The following is a 12,258-nucleotide window of genomic DNA, read 5'->3' on the forward strand; positions in this document are numbered from 1 at the left end:
AAGGTTCACTGACAAAACAACTGTCTTATACTAAACACGTTTTCCAAACAAATACAACATGCTAACGTTATTAGCACAAGCCTATGGCATTTTACATTGTATAAATTATAAACCCACTATGTTGGTACAACACCGATAATTGACAGTTTTTTACCTTCAACAACAAACGCACATTGTTTGGTTTAGCCACGACATACACATGGTTGGGGTTGGGCAACAAAAGCACGTGGTTGGGTTAAGGAAAGTGGAACAAGGTTTGGTTTTTACAATCTGGGAAGTGAACACCAGCCTCCAGGTGAAAGTTGGTGGTTGTAGGATCCATCCACCACCCCTCCCACCTGCCTTACTCAGACTTCCGGCCCCTTAACTTATGTTGTTGTTTCCCCCTGACATCACAGGAAGCCTTCAAACAATAACAGTGACTGGCTGCGTATCATGCTGACATAAAAGGACGTTTTTTTTGTTGTTGTCTGACGCTGAAAGTCACTGACCAAGCTGTTGTTTTCAATGATTTTGGAGACTCTAGTCTCCTAGACCGAAACTGGAAGATGGTTCCACACAAGAGGAGCCTGATAGCTGAAGTCTTCGGCTCCTGTTCTACTTTTAGTGACTCTAGGAACCACAGGTAACCCTGCATTCTGGGAGCACAGTCATCTGGACGGATAATAGGGTACTACAGTATGAGCTTTGTAAAATATGACAGAGCCTGACTATGTAGAGCTTCGTAAGTGAGGAGAAGGATGTTGCAAGAAACCAGTGCAGAGAAGCTGAAACAGGAGGAATATGACCTCTTTTTTTAGTTCCTGTCAGTACATGTGCCGCAGCATTCTGGATCAGCTGGAAAGTCTTTAGAGACCTGTTGGAGCAACCTGGTGATAAAGTTGCGATAATCCAGCCTGGAAGTAACCAATGCTTGGACTAGTTTTTCTGCAACTGTTGTCTTTTCCTGGATTTAAAGGCTGCATTATTGTAAAGTGATGTATATCCTGAACTTACCAGACTGTTCTAGCTGTTCGATTTTTTACCTTTACCCACTTAATCATTATATCCACATGACTGATGATAATTTATCAAAAATCTCATCAATATTGATGGTCAAAAATACTGTCATATTTGATTTTTCACAGATTTAAAAAACAAAACCTTATGTGGGACAAGTTAAAGGTGTACTATGCCGGATTTGCCCCTCACAGTTTGTAAACACCACATTCAGACTTGGCCCCTCCTGCTCGGCTCAATGAAACTAAAAAGAGCGGCGTTGGTCAAGCCGAGAGAAATATAACAATATTTATAATTGTGTCATGGCAGTTACGTTCAAAAGCACAAATAAACACACCCACACCTCCGCACAGGCCGGCAGGAAGGCGCCGTATTGCTCATTTTTGTGTGAATTCAGCTAAAGCGCATGCTTCATCCTGTCTGTTCGGCTTCTTTGTTCTGTCTCTGTGTGTGCGTGTGGCTCAACCTCGCCCTCCATCAAACAGTCACACAGACCTGCAGCTGCCATCCACAGAGCAGAGGACAGAGATGGCCGGTCACTACATTTTTAAGTCCCCTGACTTTGTGTTGCTATTGGCAGGAGGCTACACACCACTACCCAAATGATGACACCCAGAAACATCCCCAACAAACCAAAATAAGAAGAAAATACAGACAGAGGACAGGTGCTGATAAGTGATGATTGAGAGGGATTACTTTTGTGTGAGTCTGTATGTTGCTTTTAAAGAAAATCCTGCACAGTGCCTTTAATTACTGAGCTTTAGAAATGCTGGTAAGCACATTTTCTATCTTTAGACAGAGTCAAATTAGCTGATTTCCTCTGTTTCAGCTAACAGCCAGCTTCATATTTACCTGACACTGAATCACTGTTCTTTATTGGCAAGAAAACAAATAAAGATGTTCCCAGAAATGTTTCTTTAAAAACAATTTAAAGAAACATGATGTAGGTAATTTAATTCATTCATTCATTAAAATGCCAGCAGGGCATTTCCATATTAGGAAACTAAAATTACGGCCCGTGGTTGTGTGCCTCTGTGCACCAGTCAACTGTCCATGTCTGTGAAAACATGGACGCTTCACACACATCTTCCCCTCGGCAGCACAGAAGACAGAGGGACAGTTGGACGGAGAGATGGAGGGATGGAGGGACGGACAACCCAAAAACATAATACCTCTGACTACGGCTGTCGCCAGCGCAGAGGCATGAGAGTAGCTCGCAGCATGTTTTTTACAGTGAGAAACTGGGACACTAAATCCCACTGTGAAAAGTTGTGGATGGTACCAATGGAACCGTTCCGTACCGTCCCCATGTTTGGTCCCCCCTCTGTTGGGGTACCTAACACACAGATCTGGTACTAAAAGGTGGAGCTGTGAACACTGCAGTCTGATTGGTCAGTAGAGGACGGTCACTCTGCTCAGGGCTGAGTTGTGTCTGGTTTTGAGGCTCATGTAACCACTGTTCATACTGTGGAGAGTTTTATTAGTAAACTGTAACTATAAAATGAAAGGATGTTTTGCTGCCTCTCACAGCAGCTGGAGTCTGAGAAAAAATAACTTCATTCACTGGGCCGACTGCCGGCAACTTTTAAGGAGGAACATTTATTTTGTTCTGAAAATGTCGGCGTGCAGCCTCGTTCTGTGGACGATAAACGAGGTGCAGACTTTTCACCACTGATGAGGAAAAACAGAGAGTGCTGGACGGAGCAGTGAGTGGCCTGATTTGGAAAAATATTACTAAAGAATGTTTTAAATGTAATTTCTCATCAATATGAGCACCGCAGACGCAAATCCATTCACTGCTGTTGTATCAAAGTGAAGGCAGAGTTTTCTCAACAGCAGGACAAATGGTCTCCCTGGCTGTATGACTGTTTGGGGTGAACTGTCCCTTTAATGTCTGACAGTTTCCCACTTTAAATCAGAGGGCAGGTCATTTATATGCAGATTTGCTGAGCCAGATTTAAACAGCAGCAGGCTGACATAATGTGCACTGGATTATTGTTTAGACACAGAGCTTTGGTTTGAGATCCTTGTGTTTGCCACAGTGCTTTGTTGGAGTGCTCTCAGTTTACAGTTAAACACACCCAGTCAGCACGAACATTACCACAAATGGTATTAGGTTTATTGACGTTATTAAAACTGAACCTACCCTCAGCCCTGAAGCAATCCACTGTCTCTTTAAGAAAAAAGGTTGTTTACTTTCAGCTTTTTAATATTTCTTGGTTCATCTCTCAGAGTCCTGTGACCCTCAGCACTTGAGTAAAAGTGACATCAGAGGAGTTTAGTCTTTGGTGTAATGACAGAGTGCTGTATTTCTCCGCCTGCTGTCAAAGCCGTAACACTAACCAGCTCCTCAGAACCTCTGCGGTCGTTCAGGCATCTGACAGCACATGCCCTGCTGCCTCTGAACATGCCCTGCTGGCTGTCTGCAGGCAGGTGGATGCACAATTTCACTGCTGCTGGCGTCAAGCGGCACCTAAATACTGACACTAGCTGTCAGTCAGCACCGTCACTGCTGCCGGCTCTATTGTTCTTTTTCACTGATGTCTCACTACAGATTCTTCACTGTTCTGCTGCTTGCCACGCACTCACCCTTATAGGGACCATACAGAGCACATACACTCCTTCATAGGTGCATACAGATGTCTTTCAAGAGTATACACACATGGTTCTGCACAATGGAAATCTGGGTGTGCAAATGCAACACATAGGGAGGTAACATAGGAAGCAGGGAGACTGACAAAATGTCCATTGGTAATTTAGTTTCGTCTTTAGCTTCACTAATGTGTGGAGTGCCACAGGGATCTATTCTTGGTCCTATTTTGTTTTTATTATCGGTCATTTTAATGGGGTGTCCTACCACTGCTATGCTGATGACACCCAAATCTACCTGTCCTTTAAGTCGGATAATGTTTGCTGTCTGAACACTTTAATGGAGTGCTTCACTACTATTAAAAATATGACTTGTAATATTCTGCAGCTGAACTCAGACAAGACAGGAGTAATAATCTTTGGCCCGGATCACTTAGCAAAGAAATTACAACTGTTTATTGGTCCTCTGGCAACTTCTATAAAATCTACACTCAGAAATGTAGGCATCACTTTTGATTCTCAAGTGAATTTTGAACCACATGTCAATAATCTCATTAAATCCTGCTATGAAATATTATCAATATTAAATCAGCTGTGTCTTTTGCTGACCTCGAAAAGCTTATTCATGCCTTCTCACGCCTTGACTACTGTAAGACACTGTTTACATGCCTCAGTAAATTTTCAGTAGCTTGGCTTCAACCAGTACAGAATGCTGCAGCACGTATTTTAACTGGGACAAATCATAGGTCACATATCACCCCAATTCTCGCCTCATTCATTAGTTGCCACTAAACGTCAACTTTTAAAGCTCAACATAGTTTAGCTCCAGTTATATAGCTGATCTTCTGACGACCTGTGCTCCAAGTCCTGACCTGAGATCTTCAAGCCTGCCCTCACTTGTGGTCCCTCGACCAAGGCTGGTAACTAAGGGTGACCAGGCTTTTGCCATTGAGGCCACTATAAGCAATGGAATTCTCTGCCTGAGGAGATCAGGCTGGTGAGCGCATTACCCGTTCTTACATTATTGCTCAAAATATATTTTTATATCAAAGCTTTCCATTTTAATGCCTGATTTGTACTCTTGTGTTTTATTTCCTTTTGCTCTCATTTTGCCTCTGTACACACTATTTTTCTTAGCTCTAAACATTTTTTCAAGCCTTACTTGGCTTATTTGAGCTCTCTGCTGGACACGGTGCCCCTCATACCCCTTTCCCACCAAAATTAACTACATTCAAGATTCTGGGAACGCTGGTGTTATCTAGTGAACCAGCCCACGTTTTCACCTGTTTTGTGCAGATCCTCTGTAATCAAGGAATGTGTCATCAACGGAAGGCATTGCACAATGCACTGATGACTTCTCATTTTACTTCTCTACTGTTGACTTCTCTATCCTCTCATTCCAACCTGCAGAATATGGCATGCCAACTGATGTCATCACAGTTCACACTGCAGGTCAAGAAAAACCTGCAATTTATATTCATTTTGGTTGAAAGGGTCTGAACAGTTAGAAATTAGGTGCAAAATGTGTGTCAGTGTGCCGGTCATAAATGATAGTCCCACCTAAAACAAGATACCTTAAAAGTACCCTCCTATATATTTTTTCTTTTAGCTTGTGTTTGTTGTTCAGCGCACTTTTTTTTCTGGATAAATGGTTAAATGTCCAGATATTTCCAGTACAGCTAAGATTTATCAGATCTCTATCCATTCGTGTAAAACACTGGTTCTGAAAGTTTTTGGATCTTAAGAATAAAAATAACATTAAAATACAAATAAACCAAATCTAAAATTCTTGTATTAAGACCTGAAAGACTGTTAACCTATCCTCCGCCTGCGATTGTTTTAAGAAAAATAAACTTTACCTGTGAGATCTTTGTACGTTCTGAGAATTGTTAATAGCCTTCCTAATCTACCTCCATCTGTGGGGACGGCCAGACCCCACCCTCTCTCACTGACAGCAACAAACTGTTCAGGTGTAAGACAAGCATGTCTGTTGTGCCTTCAGGGAATATGATATCCACTTACACAATCTGATCAATTATTAAATTGCAGCTGGGAAGTTTCCAGTTAATTGCTGTGTGTGATAGACTCTCAGCCATTGTGTGTTTTTTTCTCGTTGGGATCTGACGTAGGTTATAATCTTGTGGATCACAGATATGTAATTAGGAAAAACCATTTCCAATGAGAAACGTAAATATATACTGATGCAATGATATATACAGTATGCCAATAAATAGGTTGGCAGTTACAGAACCAGCCCTGCCCCAGTGGAAGACAGAATTACACACTCTAACTTATATTTTATCTATTCGGCTTTAAAAACAATTTCTGGCCCAGGCAGGCAAAATGACCTGGCCCAGCATTGGCCCAAACTTGGCATGCTGGAAGAAATAAGTTGGGCCGCATCCTGCTGCCTTAGTTGGCTGAGACTTGGGATGAACAACACCCCAGAATTGAGGCAGATAAACTGGCCTGAATCCGCCTGCTGATACTGCCATCACTGGGCCGTTGACAAAAATGATCTGGCCCAGTACTGACCCAAACTCAGCATGCTGGAGGAAGTAAGTCTGGCCATTGATTAAGTCAGCTAAGACTTGATGAATGATGCCTCAGAATTGGGCCAAATAAACTGGCCCTATACCAGCTGCCAACATTGCCATCACTGGCCCAGTATTGACCCAAACTCGGCACGCCAGAAGAAATAAGTTGGGCCGTGTTTGGCTGCCCGAATTGGCTAAGATGTGGCATGAATGACACCCCAGAATTGAGGCAGGCAACCTGGCTTGAATCCGCCTGCTGACACTGCCATCACTCAAAAATGACCTGGCTCAGTATCAACCCAAACTTGGCACACTGAATGAAAAAAGGAGGGCCGAATCCTGTTGCCAATCTCAGCTGAGACTCAGGATGACTGATACCCCAACATTGGACCAAATAAACTGGCCTGATTCTGGCCGTCAACACTATCATCACTGGAGCATTGTCAAAAATGACCTGACTCAGCACGCTGCAGAAGTAGGTTGGACCGTGTTTGGTCGCCTGACTCAGCAAAGACTTGACATGATTGACGCCCCATAATCGAGCTAGATAAACTGGCCTTAATCTGCCTGCTGACACTGGGCTGTAGTCAAAAATGACCTGGCCCAGTACTGACCCAAACTCAACATGCTGGAAGAAGTCATGGCCACGTTCGGTTGCCTGAGTCGGCGGGATGAATGACACCCCAGAATTGGGGTGCCGCTACCACCTTAGTTAGACATGAATCAGTTAATAAAGATTATTTTGCTTAGTTAGACATGAATCAGTTAATAAAGATTATTTTGCACGCGACAACCGTTCAAGACTGTACCTGTGTGTGAATACACTGACAAAACACAAAACACACTTTAATTATAATCTCAACTCAGCTGCTGCTCACACCTGGACTCGATCTGTACAAGTATAAATACTGCATATTTATATATCAACATTACACTATAGCCTATTCTACAGCAGCAACGTGTGCTTGTGGTTCTACTGCAAATTACTGATGTGCTAAATTCACTTTTCTTTTAGGATTTGGTCACAAGCAACAACCATTCATCATACACACAAGGTAATTGTTCATTCAGATGCATCTGAGAGTTACATGACGTATTTATTAAACTGATTTCTGGAAGTAGAGCATGTGTCTCTGCCTGTCTCTGAAGACTTATGCTCGAAACTCCTTTTTCAAAATCAGGCATGTTTGGCTCTGATGTTGCCGGCGGCTCCCCAGCTGAGCCGCCGACTGCAGTCGCTGATGGAGGGCTGCAGTGTGCAGGATGGAGAGCTGCACCACCTGTCAGCAGCGCCTGCCTGCAGCCTGCTGTAACATCCTGGTCGTCATCTGAGTACAACCAGCAGGACCCTTCAGCTCAGACTCTGGCCTACCCAGCAACCCCCACCCTCACTGCAGATGTGTACATGCAGACTCTGTGTCCCAGCTACACCATGCTGACCTACACACACACACCATTGCTCACTAACTTTGGGGTGAGTAGGAGAAAACTCTGCATGTGATAATTTATTTATTTATTTCTTCCCATTGTGAGTCCAACAGTGTTACAGCAGTAGTCTCTGCTCTGCTGGTTTGGTTGTGTGGAGCAGAGAGAAGCTGTTAATGATCATGGGTTGATTCCAAAAGACACACCTGACAGCTGCTAAGCTGGACCGATGCCCCAGTTCCTCTCTGCTCCACTCTGTCAGCCTCCTGATGCACGTGCAGTCTGGCACTAAGAGACAAAACAATCCTGCTGCCTCAAAGAGCCACATCACATCAAATACAGCCGACTACCTGCAATTATTTATTTGCGTCTGAGATTTAAAAGTCATTTAACTGTCACGAGAGAGATTCTATGCCACGTATTCATCAGTGAGTGAAGTGAATGGAACACCAACATTGTATGAAACATGCTAAGGACACAGATGGACAGTGAAGAAGGGGTTATGACAGGGGTGTAAATATAGACAGTGTCGGCAATGCAGTTGCACTGGGGCCCGTAGAGACTGCGGGCCGTTGCAATTGATTCAGACTGCCACCTTGGAAATATACCTGTGTTTAAAGATAAATGATAAAAAAAAGAATATTAATTTAAAAACGGTGCCATTTGCTATGTATCCTGAAGAAGGCAAACCCATCTGTATCATGGTTTTCTTTTTCTTTTATTTACATAATCAGTCGCTATCTAAAAAAAATTATATGCTTTTTCTATATACGTATAAAATCTATGAATATACTGTAAAAACTATTTAATTAAATCATTAATTTCTCACTTTCTACAATACAATACATGCATGATAGTGTGCACTCTGACTGACACGTTAACATGTAACATAACCGTTAAAAGCAAACATGCTAACATTAGCAAACTGGTAATGTTAACATCCCTGTTAGCTGCGGCTGTCATGAGGTCAGAGGCTGGCGACTCTGTGACGTTTGTCAGTGCAGCCAGTTTCATGTTCATTGCGCTCATTGTAACGTCAACAGGATGTGTTTCTTGACATGCAAAAAAAACATCTTCACCTCCTGAGACCCCGTGTCCTTGTATGAGGACATCGTATTTTGGGTTTACTTGACAGTATACTTCATTCTGCTTAACTTGGACCTGTTGTCCTCGTTCGTGGACACTTTTTGTGCCATCTAGTGGTAGTAAGAGCACAATACACTAATCCATGTAAAACAAGATGGCAACCATTTCTGCCAAGTCAGTCTGCAGCCGTTTATTTATGATTCTTAACGTTAGTTGTTTGATATGGCGACAAATTTGACCAATTTCAGCAACAGTAACAAGACACAGTTAATTAGGAAGTACTCTTTTGAGGACATTGAGACTTTATTATTGTTGACAAATGTTAGTTTTTTATACTTATCGGGTCCTACTGATCCCAAATAGCTAGGAGAGGTTAAAATTGCATACAGAACACAAGTTTGGGTCTGAGGAGGTTAAAAATACATTTTCAAAAAATCCAAGATGCTTTAGTCCAGGCGAGGGTTATACTTTGGCCGCCTGGTTTGCAGCTGAGGTGCTTCTTGCGTGCTCTTACCCCTACACACTGGTTGTAACAAAGGTATAAATGTCAAATGCAGTGAAGTGAAAAGTAGATCGCTGGCTCAAAAATATACTAGAGTAAAGAGTAGAAGTACAGTATTGAAAAAGGAACACAAAAAATACCCCTGCAGTGGGGTGGTTAGAGGGTTAGACCAGGATGATTGGTTGATCGGTTCCTGTCAGATCACGTCTTTGAGGCCCATTAATCAACACTGCATGGACTGGTACAGGATTGCAGCCTGGTACTGACCTTAATAATCTGATTGCTAAAGCTTGTTAAGCAGTGGTGCCCCCAGAAATGCTTAATGTGGGTGGGCAGATGGGGCCTCTGAAAGTCTTGAGGGGAGAGTTAAGAGACCCCTTTAAAAATGACCATTACAGTATTTCCCTTGCCAAAATTAAGCCTAAATTTGCGGTGTTATTTAGCCCCCTTTTCTGACAGGCTAAGTCAACATAGTTGGTTCCAGTGGATGCCTTAGGTTGTCTATTTATACATGATACCACTATGATTTTGCTAGCTTATAGCATGAGACTCTTACAGACTCTCAGAGTAATGTTGTTAGCATTCTGTGGCCTTTGTGTTAAAGGGGGCACTTGGTTGACCAAAGAAAGATCAAGACCAAATTTCTCTAGTTGCTCAATCTTTCAAACATTTCAGTTCTATTTCTTGTTGTTTCAGACCATACCTGTGGCCTCCGCACCAGGCTCCCTCCCTCAAATGGATCTCCCAGACTCAGGGTTGACCTACCTCCCCTGGGCCCAGCCCATCACCACCATATCTACCATGCCGAACCCGGGGGTCCAGTTCGCCCCCGGCTCTGCAGCCCTGCCAGCTTCACCTCTGGTCCACATGCCCCTGTCCATGTCTTTGACCACCATGATTCCTCAGCTGGATGCTCAGGGTGTAGATCATCCTCATCCACAGATACTGGACCTCCCGCAGCGTTCAGGACACCAGCTGGACCCTGAGCCACAGGGCCAGTCTCTGGATGAAGATCCAGGAATAGAGTCAGACTCACCGAACCTCCTGGATAAACTTCTGGAGGATCAAAAGGGTGACGGCGGAGAGGAGGGCAAAGACTCGTACAGCAGCTCACTCTTTATTCCGAGTGTCTAAAAATATGAGTGTTGGTGTGTTTGTAGAGAGCAGCTTTTCTTTCTGTTTGCTTCTGAGGAGCCGTCATTAAAGGATAATTTGGGTTTATTACAACTTGAGGCTTCATTTTGTAGCTGTGGCTATAATTTACATTTACTATGACAGGACTGTACTCACTGGAGTAACTGTAGAGATTGTTGCTGAAAAAAATTCTTGGAGAAATTATGCAAGTCTCACCAAATCCTACAGGCCCCACAAGCCCCAAGATTGTCTGTTTGACTATTACTTTGTAAAAATTAGTTTATGCACCACTAAAGCCAAATGAAAGGGGAAAACTCAGATTGTGTCAAACTAATGAAGCCTTTTGGTGTTGCAAGACTGTTTTTAAATACGTGTGTAAGATATGAATGCTTTTCTTAAAGTATGATTGATTTATTTTCATGTTAGAGGCTTTGTGCAGCAAAATCTGTCACTGAAAAACAGTAAAAACATGCTACTGTCCCGGTCAGCAGGAGTTATCTCAGACAGTTGCAGTTTCTTGAGACACAGTGAAGTGCCGTCCATCTCCTCGTAGCCTTGAGGCGTTTGTACGAGCCATAAAATCTGTCATTAATGCTGTCAGTTAACAGGAGCCTGGAGGACTGTCACGCGTCCTGCACAGCTGGCTTCCTGTTTTTCTAGCTGATGATTTGTATCAAACCAGACGAAGAACTGGGGTCACGCAACTTAATGATAGGTTACTAAACTGACTGTGAGTTTCTGTTTGGACCAGCTGAACTGACAGACTTCTTTTTTTCTAACTTTTTTTTTATTGAAGAAACAAAGAACATGAGGTCATCAAATCACAGTACATTTTTGCATACAGTATCACAACAGTGACATTCATGCACACTCCATTTCTCAATATTTTGCACATTTTTCCAGCTCAAGCCTTAAAATAAAAGTATATTTTCCCTTACAATATTATAACAACTCAATGAAAACTCAAACTCAAATGCAGAGAACACACAGGACGTAGAGAAGGGTTAAAAACTCCACCGCCGACTAGTGTTTTGGAGGTGTAACTGCAGAGTGACACAGACACAGCACCGCACAAGTAAAAATGTCCGCAACGACATAGGCCACATGTGTAGGCTACGGTGTAGGCTATGCATTGAGTGTCTGTGAAGTGCTGTAAAGTTGAGCTGATTCAAAACACACATTAAACACACATTAAACATGGCTTAATAGAGACAAACACAAGTACACAAATCAGCTTCACTATAACTCGCAGCATTCACAGACAAACACTTGTCTTTATCTGGACACATTTTCCCCACAAATACAACATGCTAACGTTATTAGCACAAGCCTATGGCATTTCACATTGTATAAATTAGCCTAGCAGCACGTTAAGTCAATGTAAGGTAACGCACAAGTATAAATCCGCCTCAAGGCCCGCGTGCCTGCCCTTTCTCCAGCTTCCTACACTCCCTCTGCCTCCCTCTCTGTCCTCTGAGTCCACAAGGGTCAACATTAGAGATTAGTCGGTAAACTGTTGAATGCTGTTCATATTTGTTCATATTTGAACAATGTGTCGACATGATTACATAATGGATCGCTGCAGGTTAAGCTTTATGTTGATCCTTTATTATTTACCTTTATGCCTCCGTCTTTTGCCTGATATCACGTTGTACATGCCATAAGGAGCAGCATTTGGTTAATGGAAGAAACTTCCATAAAAACACAACCACAGAATCAGCTACTCATCTTCACCTTTTTGGCTTTGCCTCTTAAGTGCTTTTCTTAAGACAGGATGGAGGTCCTTGTTCCTGTTCATGGTTATTGCTATGATGTCAAATCCAGGTCAAACGGCCAAAGCATGAATACTGGGATTCATGGCTATACTGCATATTGGTCTTGCTGAGACTGCAAATTTCTGTCTGATTACCAGCTGTAAATTTACTTCTATTAGTAGAGTGTACATAAATAAGGTCACAGATTATGTAACCTATGCTTCGCAGTCTT

At 42.7% G+C, this 12,258-nt stretch overlaps 1 protein-coding gene across 1 annotated transcript in view; it reads left to right on the forward strand.

Moving 5' to 3' along the window:
* Positions 1-10,363, forward strand: part of LOC126397952 (POU domain class 2-associating factor 1) — a 22,332-nt gene extending 11,969 nt beyond the window's left edge. The window contains exons 3-5 of the mRNA XM_050057056.1: positions 7,141-7,180; positions 7,307-7,599; positions 9,835-10,363. Of these exons, the coding sequence (XP_049913013.1) occupies positions 7,141-7,180; positions 7,307-7,599; positions 9,835-10,272 (771 nt within the window). The 3' untranslated portion in view covers positions 10,273-10,363. The remainder of the gene's footprint in view (positions 1-7,140; positions 7,181-7,306; positions 7,600-9,834) is intronic.
* Positions 10,364-12,258: the final 1,895 nt, after the last annotated feature.

The sequence above is a fragment of the Epinephelus moara genome, chromosome 2, assembly GCF_006386435.1.
Source record: "Epinephelus moara isolate mb chromosome 2, YSFRI_EMoa_1.0, whole genome shotgun sequence".
NCBI lineage: Eukaryota > Metazoa > Chordata > Actinopteri > Perciformes > Serranidae > Epinephelus > Epinephelus moara.